This window comes from Cherax quadricarinatus, unplaced genomic scaffold (assembly GCF_038502225.1).
Source record: "Cherax quadricarinatus isolate ZL_2023a unplaced genomic scaffold, ASM3850222v1 Contig509, whole genome shotgun sequence".
NCBI classification, from domain to species: domain Eukaryota; kingdom Metazoa; phylum Arthropoda; class Malacostraca; order Decapoda; family Parastacidae; genus Cherax; species Cherax quadricarinatus.
In genome coordinates this window covers 34,192-53,799 of record NW_027195535.1, presented here as the reverse complement: position 1 = coordinate 53,799, position 19,608 = coordinate 34,192, and the positions used below count along the sequence as shown (strand labels likewise).

The following is a 19,608-nucleotide window of genomic DNA, read 5'->3' as shown; positions in this document are numbered from 1 at the left end:
CATGTAATTTCCTGCTATATAATATGAATAATACATGAAGAAATACTGAGTCACACTAGATATATGCATGACACCTCCTCTTAAATATCCATGGGGAAGTGGAACAGAATTCTTCCTCCGTAAACCATGCGTGTTGTAAGAGGCGACTAAAATGCCGGGAGCAAGGGGCTAGTAACCTTTTTTTATAAACTTTCTTACTCGGTGGGATAAAAGAATGAAAGAAATACATGAAAAATTGATGAATGACACCTCCAAAAAAATTTAACAAAATACATTGTAAATGTTGCTTATTGATCTAGATATGTATGCTACATACTCAGATCCAAAATAAAAACTACTTAGTACATAAGTTAGTTTAATAAGGCTCAGCAAAAACTGGCAATTGGCACAGGTGTTTGACACCTGTGCCAATCTATTCCTTAAAATGAACATGGTACTCCTTCCACAGAATGTGGAGTTGGCTTATAAGCTGCCAGTGACAATCGTGCTTTACCTCAAAGCCTATCTCCTGCCAAGGAGGGGTGACCCAAACTGGAAAACACATTCATTCAGTTGCTGTCTTTCCTGAAGCATGATGACACCACATTTCAGATGTCCCTCCAACTGCACCTCCCCCACTCCTCTAAAGTGCAGGCAACACCCTTCCCGCCTCTATGACAAGTCCAGCTAGCCTGTTTTGCCTAATCACTTCATAAAAGTTTCCTTGTTTCACATTATAACAGCACATCCATTAAAAACCACTTATCTAGTTTCTTATGATATTAGATATGCTTAACCTTTTCATTGTCGAGACCCCTGCTCACAAATTTGCTCTCAGTGTCAAAGAATTTAAAAATAAAAATTATTTTTTCACATGAAACAACAGAGAATCTTTTCCCGATGGTAATGACACCAGTTAGTTAGGTATACTAGTACTTCAGACACAGTCATCATAACTTGTGTAGTTAACCACGATGCAATGAGTCAACCCTCCTGGGCTTCAATTTTCTCAAATATATGAATACAGAAGACCCAATGACTTGTGCTGTGGTCAAAAATATTGGCAGTAGAAACTTTTTAAGGTAAAAAAAAAACTGGATACTAGTAGGCTGTACACAGTCGTCAGTTGTGTACTAGTACACTGAACACTGTTTAACTCTTTTGGTGGCCATCATGTAGAACTATGTCAATGAGGTCAGGATACCTCATGTTGTTCTATGTCATGAACTCAGATAATCTGTGAGCAGTAAATTTTGACCTAGACACGAGAGAACGGTCTTCCACAGAGAGTAAAGTATAAAAAAATCCTGTCCCCATGTGGTGCATGATGGGAAAAGAAAAACTCTGACCATCTATTTAGTTTAAAATTGGAACTTTGAGGTGTTTTATAGGATAGTTTTTCATTCTTTAATTGGCTGTTTCTTGGTATCATTTGATAGAATGGAAGACATACTACTGAAATAGAGGTGATTTTGGTTGGTTTCAGGACCAGAAGTTCACAGCTTGAAATAGGGCTCAATTTTCCTGAGGTTGGGTAAGGGCCTCCTAGACACCCAGTCTCTTTTATGGGATTTTAATAGCCCTGATTCAGTTATTGGGATGCCATAATCCATGACCAATCATTCCTGGTTATATTTTATTATCTGAGAAACAGAACATTTTTGTGTGATTGTGAAGTGAAAATGGAAAGCAAGATCTGGAAACATGATTAATGAACAGAGGAAATATTGCTTTAGTATCAGGATCATGTACAATGTTTATTATGCATGATTTTTAAACTGGTATTTTCTCAGTTTTGTGTAAAATTTACCAAATACTGAGTTCTGTCAACTTACAGGGTAGTTGTAATAGTTGAATAAGCAGTTTCTTGTGCTCACTGGTAAGACTGGAAGGGGAATTTTGCTGACTAAAGTCATGGACTCGAAGTGGGTGAAATAGCCAATGTATAAATTGCGCCCAGGCCACTAACTTTGCGCCTGCATATTTCCATAAGTTTCATATCATTTCATACTTTTGGTGTCATTACCTTCAGAAAATGATTCTCTAACACTTCAAAAGAAAACATTTTTTTTTATTTTAAAAAAGCACACAGTGGGAGCAATGTTAATTTCAGAAGTCTGGAAAGTGAAGGGGTTAAAGGTTAATGACAACTGTTCTATAATCCTAACAATGAGATTTTTCCATTAAATTTGCTAAATTGAGTTTTTTTTTTTTGTAGATATCTAGTTTATAAGCCAGTCTCTTCTTGTAAAGTATTAGGTGTACATACTATATTTTACAAGAAGGTAAGACAACTGGAACTGTTATGAACCATTTTTATATAGATTTGTACTTCCATTTTTTTGTGTGTTCTTAATTCTTTCTTGAAAAATTCCTTTGGATATTCAAGCTTGGCATCACCAGACAAATCGAAACTTTAACAGCTTTCATTTTCAACTGAGCCAAAGTCACGGTGTTCCACTATATATGATCTAAACCTACAACGTCCCCAATACTAATGCAATTTATTGTTAAGTAAAAGTTTAAACAAGTTATAGCTACAATTACGAAATACAGTGCCCCTCTGTAATCTCTGAATTTTATTTTTTACTTAGAAATTAGTCCTATTTTAACCTGTTATAAAACTACAGCAATGCTGCATGGGAATAATTTACTTAAACCTTCTCACAAATGCACAAAGTACAGTAGTTTGGATAAAACATTGTTACTCACCTGGAAAAGATTTGATCCTCTTCTCATATTTTGTAGATCTTGCAAAACTGAAATCATTTTTTTGCTGTAAGAAAGAGGCAGCTCACATCTTTTGTGCAAGATTACCTCAAGTTCAGGTGCTGGGATCTCAGTGAAGTGCAATTCTACAAAACGATTGCGGAATGCTCGTGATAACACCTGTGGTAAATAACATTATTTATTATTTATTAACATAAACTTTTTTTTAACGTGACGGCCATCTCCCACTGAGGCAGGGGTGACCCCAAACAAGAGACACTTTCACCAACACTCACACAAAATCAATGTCTTTGCAGAGGCGCCCAGATATGACAAATAGCCAATATCCCAAACCCTTCCTTTAACGCTTGAACATTGTACTTCCCACCTCCAGGACTCAAGTCCAGCTAACCGGTTTTCCTGAATTCCTTCACAAAATATTACCCTTCTCACACTCCAACAGCTCATCAGGTCCCAAAAACCATTCATCCCACATCACTCCTATCTAACGCACTCACACATGCCTACTGCATGTCTAGGCCTCTTGCACACAAAACCTCTTATACCTCCTCCCTCCATCCTTTCCTAGGACGACCCACTATATTACCTTGATTATGTAAGTGATGTTAAAATTGCTGAAATTAATCTGTATAATTCAATGCACCTATATTCTGAGAAAAGTTTTATTACATCAGCCAAGATCACTATCAATATATTTTGATGAAAATACTACATCTGTTGCAGATGAGCAGGGAGGCTTTAGAATGGATAGGGAATGTGTAGATCAGATGTTTACATTGAAGCATACATGTGAATAGTATTTAGATAAAGGTAGACAAGTTTTCATTGCATTTATGGATTTAGAAGCAATGTGGCAGATGAGAGTAAGACACATTTGCAACATCTGGGTATCTTTATTGTAGACGTTTCGCCATCCAGTGGCTTTATCAATACAAATTCTAGGACATAATTGAAGACAGTAGAACTATGTACAGAAGATGAGGTAATCAGTCCCTCAACCTAGGAGTAGGTGCGAACAGCACCATAGTCGTGGAGATTCTGAAGCAGAAGAAAGAATCCTGGCGCTTATATAGTAACGTCAGGTGTAGCAGACGAGGGCATATTCACTGGTAGGCGGGATTCCCCAGTGGAAGTAGGTCCTTCCCAAAGAGATGGGTTAGTTGTAGTAGTAGTACATGTCCTCAGAATTAAGATTCCATGATGTTGCAGTGTCTGACAAGTTGTGTACGAATGGTATATAATACCGACAAGATGAGAGTAAGACACATTTGCAACATCTGGGTATCTTTATTGTAGACGTTTCGCCATCCAGTGGCTTTATCAATACAAATTCTAGGACATAATTGAAGACAGTAGAACTATGTACAGAAGATGAGGTAATCAGTCCCTCAACCTAGGAGTAGGTGCGAACAGCACCATAGTCGTGGAGATTCTGAAGCAGAAGAAAGAATCCTGGCGCTTATATAGTAACGTCAGGTGTAGCAGACGAGGGCATATTCACTGGTAGGCGGGATTCCCCAGTGGAAGTAGGTCCTTCCCAAAGAGATGGGTTAGTTGTAGTAGTAGTACATGTCCTCAGAATTAAGATTCCATGATGTTGCAGTGTCTGACAAGTTGTGTACGAATGGTATATAATACCGACAAGATGAGAGTAAGACACAATAAAGATACCCAGATGTTGCAAATGTGTCTTACTCTCATCTTGTCGGTATTATATACCATTCGTACACAATGTGGCAGATGCTACAAGTGTATGGAATGGGTAGTAAGTTACTAAATGCTGTAAAGAGATTTTACAAGGATAGCAAGGCTCAGGTTAAAGTGTGTAGGAGAGAGGGAGACTACTTCCCAGAAAAAGTAGGTCTTAGGGACGTGTAATGTCACCATGGTTGTTTAACGTATGTACTTTTAGATGGGGTTGTAAAAGAATTAAATGCTAGGGTGTTGGGCAGAGGGAGTGGGATTAAATTATGGGAAATCAAATACAAAATGGGAGTTGACACAGTTACTTTTTGCTGATGATATTGTGCTTTTGGGGGATTCTACTGAAAAGTTGCAAAGGTTAGTGGACGAGTTTGGGAGGGTGTAGAAAGTAGAAAGTGAACTTATATAAGAGTAAGGTGATGAGGGTATCAAACGATTTAGATAAAGAAAAATTGGATATAACATTGGAGGGAGGGAGTACTGAAGAAGTGAATGTTTTCAGACATTTGGGAGTTGACTTGTCAGCGGATGGGTTTATGAAGGATGAGGTTAACCACAGAATTGATGAAGGAAAAAAGGCGAGTGGTGTGCTGAGGTATCTGTGGAGACAAAGAACATTGTCCATGGAGGCAAAGAAGGGAATGTATGAGAGTATAGTGGAAGCATGGGTTGCAAATGCTGCAGCAAGGAGGTGGCTGGAGGCAGTGGAGATGTTGTGTCTGAGGGCAATGTGTGGTATGAATATATGTAATGCAGAGAATTTGCAGTTTGGAAATTAGGAGGAGGTGCAAAAGTACCAAAACTATTATCCAGACGGCTGAAAAGGGGCTGCTGAGGTGGTTTGGTCATTTAGAGAGAATGGAACAAAGTAGAATGACTTGGAGAACATATAAATCTATAGGGTAAGGAAGGCAGGGTAGGGTCATCCCTGAAAAGGTTGGTGGGAGGGGGTAAAGGAGGTTTTCCTTTCTTTTTGAGTCACCCTGCCTCAGTTGGAAATGGCCGATGTGTTAAAAAACAAATTGACAATAATTTCTTTTTTACTGCAGAGCAATAATAATCTCTCTAAACCTAGGTCACAAAAGTATGAGTAGAGTTCCAGGACAAAACCGTTTAATATTTTCAGGATGTATCACAACCGTTTAATATTTTGGGGATGTATCATCAAGTCTTCTGAAAATCTTAGCTCATTCTGACTTTTATATCAAGAGTTATGGCATAAGTGAATGTGAGTCCATACAACAATAAATATTTTATTGGAAGAAACATTTTGTACTAATCATTTTATACCTATTGATGAAAGGAAAAAGATGGGTGGTGCACTGAGGTATCTGTGGAGACAAAGAATGTTATCTATAGAAGTAAAGAGGGGACTGTATGAAAGTATAGTGGTACCAACACTCTTATATAGGTGTGAAGCATGGGTTGTGAATACTGCAGCAAGGAAGAGGTTGGAGGCAATGCAAATGTCATGTCTGAAGGCAATGCGTGGTGTAAATATATGCAAATATTTTGTAGTCTGGAGATTAGGAAGAGGTGCAGAATTGGTGAATGTATTATCCTAAGAGCTTAGGAGAGGTTGTTGATGTGGATGGTCATTTAGAAAAGCTAGAGCAAACCAGGATGGTTTGGACTGTGTATAAATCTGTAGTGGAGGGAATATAGAGTAGGGTTCATCCTAGGAAAGGATGAAGGGAGGAGCTATAGGTTTTGTGTGCAAGGGGTTTGGACATCCAGCAGGCATATGTGAACAAGTTAGATACAAGTGGAGGCAAATGGTTTTTGGGACCTGACCAGCTCTTGGAGTGTGAGCAAGGTAACATTTTGTGAATGAATTCCTGGAATTAGGTTAGCTAGATTTGTGTCCTGAAGGTGGGAAGTACAGTGCCTGCACTCTGAAGGAGGGGTAGGAATCTTGCAGTTTGGAGGGGTATCTGAGCTGTAATGGCAGGGTGGCTCCGACAGGACAGTGAAGTAATGGCAAAAGTGTTTCTTCTTTTGCCATTCACCCTGATTATTTAACACTTTCTCCTTTATCTCTCATTCCATTATGTTATGGCAGTGTGAAGATTTGGGACCAGGCCCTCAAGCATCTTCAGTGTATATATTTTAAATACACATGTATCATAAAATGTTATAAAATATGTAAAATCTTTATTTGACAGGTTAAATATTTAAATCACACTCACCATCACTTATTTCCAAGATATCTATAACTTAAAAAATTACACTGACCTTTCTTCCACCATATAATCCAGGAGGATTTTGAGTAGCAAAGAGCATAAAGCGCTGATGAGCACAAACTGTTTCTTGCGTTTCAGGAATAAAGAGTTCCCGATTGTCATCAAGTAAACGATTGAGAGCTTCAAGCACATCTGAGGGGGCCAAGTTGAGTTCATCTAAAATAATCCAGTGGCCCTTACGCATTGCTTTTACAAGCGCTCCTAAAAGTAACAAAAATAATTCATTAGTACAAAAAAGACTTTACTAGCATTAATCCATAGATCAACATTACTGATGCCAGGGTTGCTTTCAAAGATCTATATTTTGAGCTCAGCTCCTTAGGATAAGCTATGAGTAGTAAATTCTGGCCTAAATATGAAAGAATTAGTCTGTGCAGTGAGTGTGCACTGTATAAAAAAAAATCCTGCCCCATGCAGTGCATGATGGGAAAAGCAAACATTTGAAATTGTATTTGGTTTCAGGGTGACAGGAGTTTTCCTGGATGGTCTTTATGGTTTCATTGGCTGCTTTTGTGGTTATCATTTGATAGCATGGAAGACATAATACTGAAATAAAGATGATATTGGTTGGTTTCAAGACCAGAAACAGCAAACAGCTTGAAATCAGGCTCAAAGTAGAGGAAATATTTAATTTTTGCTGATTTTCCTGAGGATGGGTAATGCATCCCCCCTTCAACCCTCAGTCTTATGGGGTTTTACTAGGTTTCACTCAATTATTGGGACACTGTAAAACATGTCCAATTATTCCAGGTTATATTTTATTGTCCGAAAAACAGGATAAATCTTTGATTGTTTGAGTGACAAATTCAAACCGGAAGGCATTCCTGGCTCTAAAATAACATGATCTTTGTTCATCAGTCACATCTCCAGGCCACTCTGATATTACTCTTGCTTTCTATTTTGAATTTTTATTCAAACAAAAAATAGAAGATTTACTGTTATACAGACTACTGCAATATTGTAATAATTGTATAAATAATGTAAACCCATTCATGACTGCATATTAGAATGGCTAGTTGGACATTTATTGGACAACGACATCATCTGTTTACTTTTGAACATCAGCAAAAATCAAACATTTTCCCTAATTTGAGCTCCATTACAAGGTTCTTTTCATAGTAAAACCAATCAAAATCACCTCTATTTCTATATGTTTTCCATTCTATCAAATGAGACTAAGGAAATGAGAATACAACCATAAATACCATAAGAAAATACACCACAAAGTCGGCATTTTAATCCCCCCCAAAATTAATTTTTTTTTCTCATTATGCACTGCGTGATGCAGGTTTTTTTTATATGAAGCACACTGAGCACACAGACCCATTCTATCACATGTGGGCCTACCAGCTTTCTCCTGCTTGATTTGAAGCCGTTAGAATTTTTGAGTATATATACGTCAAAAATGGTGGCTCGTAAGACGTATTTATACAACCGAAACAGTCAAAGGGTTAATAATAAAAAAATCATACCAAACCTCTTTCTATACAAAGTTCAATCAAAGACCCCCTATTATCATTTACCCCTGGCACCCCAAACTTATATACCACACCCTCTGTAACCATTTTTTCTACTTAAGCATTCAGGTCCCCTGCCACAATTACTCTTTCACTGGGTTCAAAACTTCTTAAACACTTGCTTAACATCTCCCAAAATCTCTCTCTCTCTCTTCTATACTCCTCTCTTCTCCAGGTGAATAAACAATTATTTTAACCCATTTTTTGCATCTGACCCTCATTTAAACCCACATAATCCTTGAATTTAAACATTTATACTCCCTCTTCACCTTCCATAACTGATCCTTCAACATTATTGCTATCCCCTTCCTTAGATTTAACTCTAATACTCCTGATCCAATTCCCTTTATTTCTCCCAGCTTTATTTCACTTAGAGCTACGGCATCCAACTTCTTTTCATTCTTAACACTGGCATTCATCTCTTTCTTATCACATGCACTACATCCATGCACATTCAAACACCCCAGCTTTATAAAGTTTTTCTTGTTATTTTTAGTAATTTATACAGAAGGGGTTACTAGCCTATTGCTCCCGGCATCTTAGTCGCCTCTTATGACACACACGGATCACAAAGGAAAGATCCTTTTCCATTTCCCCAAGGGCATTAAAGGAAATAGATAAGAACAAAAACTATTTAGAAAATAGAATAAAATTCTGATGGGTGTGTATACATATACATGTATATAATGTGCCTAAGAGTAAGAAGTGGCAAGATGTGCCTGATTTCCTACCATTGTGTAAAAGAGTTACCGGTTTCCATTTCCCATGTATGTGGCAGGACTGTATTACCTTCCTGGGTGGTTGCTGTCTACTAAACTACTACAACAATATAATACACATTTTTTTTTTTTTCAACAAGTCCGCCATCTCCCACCGAGGCAGGGTGACCCAAAAAAGAAAGAAAATACTTTCATCATCATTCAACACTTTCACCACACTCACACATTATCACTATTTTTGCAGAGGTGCTCAGAATACAACAGTTTAGAAGTATACACATATAAAGATACACAACATATCCCTCCAAACTGCCAATATCCCAACCCCCTCCTTTAAAGTGCAGGCATTGTACTTCCCATTTCCAGGACTTAAGTTCGACTATATGAAAATAACCGGTTTCCCTGAATCCCTTCACTAAATACAGTGGACCCCCGGTTAACGATATTTTTTCACTCCATAAGTATGTTCAGGTGCCCTGACCGATTTATTCCCTAAGGAATATTGTGAAGTAGATTAGTCCATTTCAGACCCCCAAACATACACGTACAAACGCACTTACATAAATACACTTACATAATTGGTCGCATTTGGAGGTAATCGTTATGCGGGGGTCCACTGTATTACCCTGCTCACACTCCAACAGATCGTCAGGTCCCAAGTACCATTCGTCTCCATTCACTCCTATCTAACACGCTCACGCACGCTTGCTGGAAGTCCAAGCCCCTTGCCCACAAAACCTCCTTTACCCCCTCTCTCCAACCCTTTTGAGGGCGACCCCTACCCCGCCTTCCTTCCCCTATAGATTTACATGCTTTCCATGTCATTCTACTTTGATACATTCTCTCTAAATGACCAAACCACCTCAACAACCCCTCTTCTGCCCTCTGACTAATACTTTTATTAACTCCACACCTTTTCCTAATTTCCACACTCCGAATTTTCTGCATAATATTTACACCACACATTGCCCTTAAACAGGACATCTCCACTGCCTCCAACCGTCTCCTCGCTGCTGCATTTACCACCCAAGCTTCACACCCATATAAGAGTATTGGTACTACTATACTTTCATACATTCCCTTCTTTGCCTCCATAGATAACATTTTTTGACTCCACATATACCTCAATGCACCACTCACCTTTTTTCCCTCATCAATTCTATGATTAACCTCATCCTTCATAAATCCATCCGCCGACACATCAACTCCCAAGTATCTGAAAACATTCACTTCTTCCATATTCCTCCTCCCCAATTTGATATCCAATTTTTCTTTATCTAAATCATTTGATACCCTCATCACCTTACTCTTTTCTATGTTCACTTTCAACTTTCTACCTTTACACACATTCCCAAACTCATCCACTAACCTTTGCAATTTTTCTTCAGAATCTCCCATAAGCACAGTATCATCAGCAAAAAGTAACTGTGTCAATTCCCATTTTGAATTTGATTCCCCAAAATTTAATCCCACCCCTCTCCCGAACACCCTAGCATTTACTTCCTTTACAACCCCATCTATAAATATATTAAACAACAATGGTGACATTACACATCCCTTTCTAAGACCTACTAATACACATTATCTGTAATTAATTAGTCATTTTCCCCCTGAAATTCTGATTTTTCACCTAACAATTTATCATTTTCCAAGAACCAAAATAAAGTTTCCATTTACCTTTGGAATCAGATTCTGAACTTCGGAGATCCACCGTAATTTTTAATACTTTAGTATACTTGTGAGTCATATTCAACATCTTTCTTTCTTTCAACGCACCAGCCATATCCCACTGAGGTGGGGTGGCCCAAAAAGAAAAACAAAAGTTTCTCGTTTTAAATATAGTAATATATAGAGGAGAAGGGGTTACTAGCCCCTTGCTCCCGGCATTTTAGTCGCCTCTTACAACACGCATAGGTTACGGAGGAAGAATTCTGTTCCACTTTCCCATGGAGATAAGAGGAAATAAACAAGAACAAAAACTAGAAAGAAAATAGAAGAAAACCCAGAGGGGTGTGTATGAGACAGAAAAAAAAACAGACACCAGCAATATATATGCTTGTACATGTATGTGTAGTGTGACCTAAGTGTAAGTAGAAGTAGCAAGACATACCTGAAATCTTGCATGTTTATGAGACAGACAAAAAACACCAGCAATCCTATCATCATGTAAAACAATTACAGGCTTTCGTTTTACACTCATCACTTGGCAGGACGGTAGTACCTCCCTGGGCGGTTGCTGTCTACCAACCTACTACCTAGGTCATATTCAACATCTTTCTTCTTTCAACACACTGGCCGTATCCCACCGAAACGGGGTGGTCCAAAAGGAAAAACGAAAGTTTCTCCTTTTACATTTAGTAATATATACAGGAGAAGGGGTTACTAGCCCCTAGTTCCCGGCATTTTAGTCGCCTCTTACAACACGCATGGCTTACGGAGGAAGAATTCTGTTCCACTTCCCCATGGAGGTAAGAGGAAATAAACAAGAACAAAAACTAGAAATAAAATAGAAGAAAACCCAAAGGGGTGTGTGTATATATGCTTGTACATGTATGTGTAGTGTGACCTAAGTGTAAGTAGAAGTAGCAAGACATACCTGAAATCTTGCACGTGTATGAGACAGAAAAAAAAAAAAAGACACCAGCAATCCTACCATCGTGTAAAACAATTACAGGGTTTCGTTTTACACTCACTTGGCAGGACGGTAGTACCTCCCTGGGCGGTTGCTGTCTACCAACCTAATACCTAGGTCATATTCAACATATTCAAAAATATTTCAAAAGATCAAACCTAAGTTCTAAACAAAAATTACAGTAAAATACCTTCTTTGAAAACCAGTTTTCCACTTGTATCTGGTGCATAACATCCTACATATTCCTGAAGGTCTGTGTGTTCATGGTTATTAATGCGCACACACAAATTTCCAGTGAGGCGGGCAACATATGTAATTAGGGATGTCTTGCCAACAGAGGTTTCACCTTGCAACAATACTGGGAACCGACCGATGCTCACAATACGCACAAGATCCTCTAGGTTTTTCTGCACAGTTCCAGTCATAATGTACTGTTAGAAAAGAAAGACCTAATAATTATCCTGTCATTATATGTTACATAACTGTACAAATATATATAATATTTTTTTTACAAAGATACATTAGCTGATAATTTCAACAAGAATTCCCATTGTATATTTAATCTTTTTTCAACAAATCGGCCGTCTCCCACCGAAGCAGGGTGATCCAAAAATAAAGAAAATCCCCAAAAAGAAAACACTTTCATCATCATTCAACACTTTCTCCTCACGCATACATAATCACTGTCTTTGCAGAGGTGCCCAGATACAAAAGTTTAAAAGTATATATAAAGATACACAACATATCCCTCCAAACTGCCAATATCCCAAACCCCTCCTTTAAAGTGCAGGAATTGTACTTCCCATTTCCAGTACTCAAGTCTGGCTACCTTTGATATACCTTTGAAGAATTTCGAGAGTATATCTATTTTCTGAGCCCGGCCATGGGCCAGGCTCATCTAGTGCTCACCTGATCAACCAGGCTGTTGCTGCTGGAGGCCCGCTGCCCCACACATCCATCACAGCCTGGTTGGTCTGGCACCTGGTGAAGATACTTGTCTAGTTTCCTCCTGAAGGCTTCAACACTTGTTCCAGCAGTGTTTCTGATATCTTCTGATAAGATGTTGAAAAGTCTGGGACCCCGGATGTTGATACAGTGTTCCCTTATTGTCCCCACCGCACCCCTGCTCCTCACTGGGTTTATTTTACACTTCCTCCCATATCTCTCACTCCAATATGTTGTGATGGCAGTGTGCAGATTTGGGACCAAGCCCTCGAGTACCTTCCAGGTATATATTATCATGTACCTCTCTCTCCTCCGCTCCAATGAGTACATGGTCAAGACTTGCAGGCGTTCCCAGTAGTTTAGGTGCTTTACTGGCTCAATGTGAGCCGTAAACGATCTCTGTCTTTGTTCCAGCTCCGATATTTCTCCTGCCCTGAACGGAGCCGTCAGCACTGAACAATATTCTAAGTGAGGGAGCACTAGCGATTTGAAGAGTGTCACCATCGGCACTGTTTCCCTTGTTTTGAAAGTACTCAATACCCACCCAGTCATCTTCCTGGCTGTCGTGATCTTTGTCTTGTTATGGTCTTTAAAAGAAAGGTCCGCTGACATAATTATTCCTAGGTCTTTTACGTGTTCCTTACGTTCTATTTGGTGACCCTCTTGAGTTTTGTATATAGTGCTCCTTTTGAGTTCTTCATTTTTTCCATACCTAAGCAGCTGGAACTTATCACCATTGAACGTCATGTTGTTTTCCACTGCCCACTGGAAAACCCTGTTTATGTCTTCCTGTACTTTTCAGTGTCCTCTACCGTACTGACTTTCATGCTTATTTTAGTGTCATCTGCAAATTATGATACAAGTGTGCCGGATGTTTTTGTCTATGTCTGCTATGAGGATGAGGAACAGCAGAGGTGCAAGGACAGTGCCTTGGGGCACTGAGCTTTTGACCTGGCTGATGCTGAGAGGGTAGGGCTACTGGTCTGTAATTTTTAGCTAGTGCTCTACTACCTCCCTTGTGCAAAGGAACTATGTCTGCATTCTTTAAGGCCTCCAGTATTTCACCTAGATCTAAGCTCTTTCTCCAAAGAATACTGAGGGCTCGTGCTAGTGGTACTTTGCACTTCTTTATAAATAGAGCATTCCATGAATCTGGTCCAGGTGCTGAGTGAGTGGGCATGTTTTCCATTTCTTTTTCGAAATCTATGGGATTTGTACTAATGTCAGTTAGTTGGTCTGTGCGGCCTTCTTCTGGAGTGAAAAATATTTCTGCATTTTCTACCTTGCTGTCATTTAGTGGGTTGCTGAACACAGACTCATACTGTTCTTTTAGGATTTCACTCATTTCCTGTTCATCGTCAGTATACGAGTCTCCTCTCAGTAGCGGTCCAATTCTACAGGTAGTTTTTAGCTTGGATTTTGCGTAGGAATAGAAATATTTTGGGTTTCTTGCAATATCCTGTATGGCCTTTTGTTCCCTTTGTACTTCTTCTGCGAGGTATGACATCCTAAGTTTTTGCTCTAATTCAGTGATCTCTCTGCTAAGTCTGTATTTCCCTTGTTGTAGCACATTTGTGTTTTTAAGCAGTTCAGTAACCCGTTTTCTTCTTCTGTACCATTACCTATGCTCTCTCTCTTTATCTGATTTTCCTCTGGGTTTCCTCAATGGTACATGTTTCATACATACTTTGTATGCTTCTGTATTCAGCTTCTCTAGGCACTAGAGGGGATTTAGGGTGCTCATGTCTGATTCCCAGGGTATGTCTGATAGCTCTTGGTTTATTTTTTCCCAGTTAATTCTATGGTTGTTAAAATTAAACTTACTGAACATCCCGTCTCTAACTTTAGCGATGCAGTTTCCTACCCCTGAGTTAATACTAGTTTGAACCTCTATGATGTTATGATCAGAGTAAATAGTTTTGGAAACTGTTATGTCTCTGATCAGTTCCTCGTTGTTTGTGAATATCAAATCCAGGGTATTTTCATTTCTAGTGGGATCAATTACCTGTTGGTTTAAAGAGTACTTTTCACAAAACCTCATTATTTCCCTGGTATGTACATGTTGAGCCAGGGTGCTTCCCGGGGATATTTCTGATATAACATTTCATTGTGCCATCTTCCATTTTACAAGAGGGAGATTAAAATCTCAAAGGAGTAAAATATTTGGTGTAGGACTTTCTAGCCTATCCAGATAGCTATCTATCTTACTTGACTGATCTGTGAATTCCTCAGCAGTTGCCGATGGTGGTTTGTATACTAGGATAATTACCAAATTCCTATTTTCAACTTTAATGCCTAGAATTTCCCTGAATCCCTTCACTAAATATTACCTTGCTCACACTCCAACAGCTCGTCACATCCCCAAAACCATTCGTCTCCATTCACTCCTAACACGCTCACGCACGCTTGCTGGAAATCCAAGCCCCTCGCCCACAAAACCTCCTTTACCCCCCCCTCCAACCTTTTTGAGTACAACCCCTACCCCGCCTTCCTTCCCCTACAGATTTACACACTCTCCATGTCATTCTACTTCGATCCATTCTCTCTAAATGACCAAACCACCTCAACAACCCCTCTTCAGCCCTCTGACTAATACTTTTATTAACTCCACACCTCCTAATTTCCACACTCCGAATTCTCTGCATAATATCTGCACAACACGTTGCCCTTAGACAGGACATCACTGCCTCCAACCGCCTCCTCACTGCAGCATTTACAACCCAAGCTTCACATCTATATAAGAGTGTTGGTACTACTATACTTTCATACATTCCCTTCTTTGCCTCCATAGATAACGTTTTTTACCTCTACATATACTTCAACGCACCACTCACCTTTTTCCATTCATCAATTCTATGGTTAACCTCATCTTCATAAACCCATCAGCTCACATATCAACTCTCAAACATCTGAAAACATTCACTTCCATACTCCCTCTCTCCAATGTGATATCCAATTTTTCTTTATCTAAATCCTGTTAATGTTGCAGTTTAAACTGTAGTGTAAAGCACCCTTCTGGCAAGACAGTGATGGAGTGAATGATGGTGAAAGTTTTTCTTTTTCGGGCCACCCTGCCTTGGTGGGAATCGGCCAGTGTGATATTAAAAAAAACCTTTATCACCTTACTCTTATCTATGTTCACTTTCAATTTTCTACCTTTACACACCCTCCCAAATGTGTAGACTAACCTTTGCAACTTTTCTTTAGAATCTCCCATAAGCACAGCATCATCAGCAAAAAGTAACTGTGTCAACTCCCATTTTGTACTTGATTCCCCATAATTTAATCCCACCCCTCTCCTCAGCACCCTAGCATTTACTTCTTTCACAATCCCATCTATAAATATATTAAACAACCATGGTGACATTAAACATCCCTGTCTAAGACCTACTTTTACCAGAAAGTAATCTCCCTCTCTTCTACACACCCTAACCTGAGCCTCACTATCCTCATAAAAAATCTTTACAGCATTTAGTAACTTATTACCTATTCCATATATATGCCTTTTCTAAATCCACAAATGCAATGAAAACTTCTCTACCTTTATCTAAATACTACTGTTCACATATATGCTTCAATGTAAACACTTGATCTACACATTCCCTACCCAATTTAATAAAATAAAGTAAAAATTTGAATTTGGTAGGGTGTGCAAAAGAAGAAAATTAAAGGTGAATACAGGAAAGAGTAAGGTTATGAGGATAACAAAAAGATTAGGTGATGAAAGATTGAATATCAGATTGGAGGGAGAGAGTATGGAGGAGGTGAACGTATTCAGATATTTGGGAGTGGACGTGTCAGCGGATGGGTCTATGAAAGATGAGGTGAATCATAGAATTGATGAGGGAAAAAGAGTGAGTGGTGCACTTAGGAGTCTGTGGAGACAAAGAACTTTGTCCTTGGAGGCAAAGAGGGGAATGTATGAGAGTATAGTTTTACCAACGCTCTTATATGGGTGTGAAGCGTGGGTGATGAATGTTGCAGCGAGGAGAAGGCTGGAGGCAGTGGAGATGTCATGTCTGAGGGCAATGTGTGGTGTGAATATAATGCAGAGAATTCGTAGTTTGGAAGTTAGGAGGAGGTGCGGGATTACCAAAACTGTTGTCCAGAGGGCTGAGGAAGGGTTGTTGAGGTGGTTCGGACATGTAGAGAGAATGGAGCGAAACAGAATGACTTCAAGAGTGTATCAGTCTGTAGTGGAAGGAAGGCGGGGTAGGGGTCGGCCTAGGAAGGGTTGGAGGGAGGGGGTAAAGGAGGTTTTGTGTGCGAGGGGCTTGGACTTCCAGCAGGCATGCGTGAGCGTGTTTGATAGGAGTGAATGGAGACAAATGGTTTTTATATAAATAATTTAAATAACTCTGCTTGCTCCATAGGCAAGACATTCATACATTCCTCTTTATGCCCTTTTCATATTTCACTCTCAAGACTATAAACAATGATTGAGGAAATCACAGCTTTGTAAGTCCTAAACAATGGTGGATTAAAAGTGGAGCATGGGGGGTAACAAACATATAATGCACTTTATGTGCAATGTATTTATAATGCACTTTCATATACCTCTCCTCACTTAGCGATGTACTTGTTTATTAACAACTCGGACTTACGACCGGCTCTCCGACCAATATGCATACCTAAATAATGTATACTAGAGCTGATTTCCTCTATTCTGTTTATTACAATATACAGTACGCTACTGCATAAACATTTAAAAATATACCTGAAATGTTATAAATGTTGCAAAGGTGACATTAAAATAATATCAAAGATGGTTGACACACACTCGCTACCATTATAGTACGCTCCTCACTTGGCGACAAATTTGTTTACCAACATGGCCTTTGGAACGGAACTCATTAAGTGAGGAGCGGCTGTATGTTCTTGCTTACAATTCATTACTCAAAATGGTAACACTGAACAAATCAACTTTGCCTGAAATGCATTGCATGCTAGTGGATTTCTTTTATACCTAACAATATTCTACTACACAAACTACATTGTTTTTTTTTTTTTTAATATATCAGCCGTTTCCCAGCAAGGAAGGTTGACCCGAAGAAAGAAGAAACACTTTCATCATTCATTCCATCACTGTCATGCCAGGGGGCATGCCTACATTACAGTATACAGTTATCTATATGCTGCATAACAGAAATAAAGTACTTGAATTTGAAAGAAACAACAGAAAAAGTTATCAACAGGAAACTTAATCACTATCTGCTACTTGTACCTGATCATCCCGGTTATGATAGCTATGTAGGGATGCAGGCTACTAGAAGCAACAGTCTAGTTGATCATTGGTCAACAAGGCAAGCCAGGTTCTGGGAGTACTCTCGAAACTCATCAAAGGTATATCAAAGGCAAAGGTGAAGGATGCCTGACCTCAGGCCAGGCTGCAAGGGTTGAAGAGCCCTCAAAATAAACCACAATATGTAAACCAGAGCCTAAGGGTTCCTTCCACCTGCAGGCCCTGAAGCAATTGCCCATCACTGTGCCTTTTTTATGAAGTGGTAATATTATAATTAAACCAGATAACTTTCATAATTAACTTACATTGTGTGGTGAGTAAGGTTCTTGATCACCTTGTGGAACCCAGTAACCCAAAATTTGCACAGCTTTCTCATTGGCAGGTGCTGGGATTGGGTCTAATGTCAATTTGAAGTTTTGTTTGTCATTCTCTTTACCTTTGGGATTAATGCCCAAGACATGAAGTTTGATTAAAGCTATTACTTCACGATAAGACGCCTGATCCAACTGAGTTAAGAATGATAAACAAAAGGACTCAAAGAGTGATCTTGGTAAGCTGGAGCAGGGGTTCCTGGCAGCGACAGTAAGTGCACGGCAGAGGGTGCGTAAACTGTAATGTGGCTTGTGACCCGTACCATCAGTCAGCTTTACTTCTGAATCTTCCTTTACTTTCCTGTAAAAGTTCTTAATACCTTTCACTTGCTTGCTTGATGGACCCAACTGAAATAGGGAATATATTTACAGAATTAACACTCATCTCTGTTCTTGAATATCTTATGTGCAAAACTTTCTAAACTAAACTGCACTAATCTTGCTATCAAACCTGCTACTACTTTTCTACTGCTCACCTATGCTACATAAGGAACTGAATGTACTTCCATATACTGTACAGATTTTTCATTCAATGAATTACCTTGTATTTCAAAATAAAGTACACCAAATATTATCTGTGTATATATAAACCAACAAGTTTTTCATTTACATTCCAACTGTATACTTCTTATTTTCCTTTTTTTTCTTAAACTCATGCATTTATATTGCTGCATAGCACACCTATTATTCATACACTTATCTATTGGTTGTTTTGGCAATTATCTTTCCCATTGGCCTAGCCTCAGACCAGGCCTCCAAGCTTAGAAATTAAATATTACAGGAATAAGAACTATTAAGAAGCACATAGTCAAGTAAAGATACTTGAATACTGAATGTAAGCAGACATAGAAAAGTAAAGATATGTGTATACTGAGTGTAAGTATACATGGGAAAATAAAGATATGCATATAATGAATGTAAGAAGAAGTTTGTAAGATTTACTAATCATCTTTCATTTTTTTTTTAACACGTCAGTCATCTCCCACCCGGCAGGGTGACCCAAAAAGAAAGAAAACACTTTCATCATCATTCAACATTTTCACCATCACTCATACATAATCACTGTCTTTGCTGAGGTACTCAGATACGACAGCTTCAACGTCACTCCAAACTGCCAATGTTCCAAACCCCTCCTTTAAATCGCAGGTATAGTACTTTCCATTTCCATTCACTCCTATCCAACAAGCTCATGCATGTTTACTAGATGTCCAAGCCCCTCACCCACAAAACCTCCTCTACCCCCTCCTCCAACCTCCCTACCCCGCCTTCCTTCCCAAACAGATTCATACAGTCTCCAAGTCATTCTACTTTGTTTCATTCTTTCTAAATGACAAAACCACCTCAACAGCCCCTCTTCAGCCCTCTGACTAACACTTTTAGTAACTCCACACCTCCTAATTTTCCACACTACAAATTCTCTGCATAATATTTACACCACACATTGCCCTTAGACACGACATCTCCACTACCTCCAGTTGCCTCCTCGCTGCAGCATTTACAACCCATGCTTCAGACCCATATAAGAG

The 19,608-nt window shown here is 39.1% G+C and overlaps 1 protein-coding gene across 1 annotated transcript in view; it reads right to left on the bottom strand.

The window, feature by feature from the left end:
* Positions 1-19,608, bottom strand: part of LOC128684058 (midasin-like) — a 126,612-nt gene that overhangs the window by 84,248 nt on the left and 22,756 nt on the right. Inside the window, exons 5-8 of the mRNA XM_070080479.1 lie at positions 18,017-18,430; positions 11,715-11,955; positions 6,649-6,857; positions 2,692-2,868 (exon numbers count right to left, since the gene is read on the bottom strand). Coding sequence (XP_069936580.1) covers positions 2,692-2,868; positions 6,649-6,857; positions 11,715-11,955; positions 18,017-18,430 — 1,041 coding nt within the window. The remainder of the gene's footprint in view (positions 1-2,691; positions 2,869-6,648; positions 6,858-11,714; positions 11,956-18,016; positions 18,431-19,608) is intronic.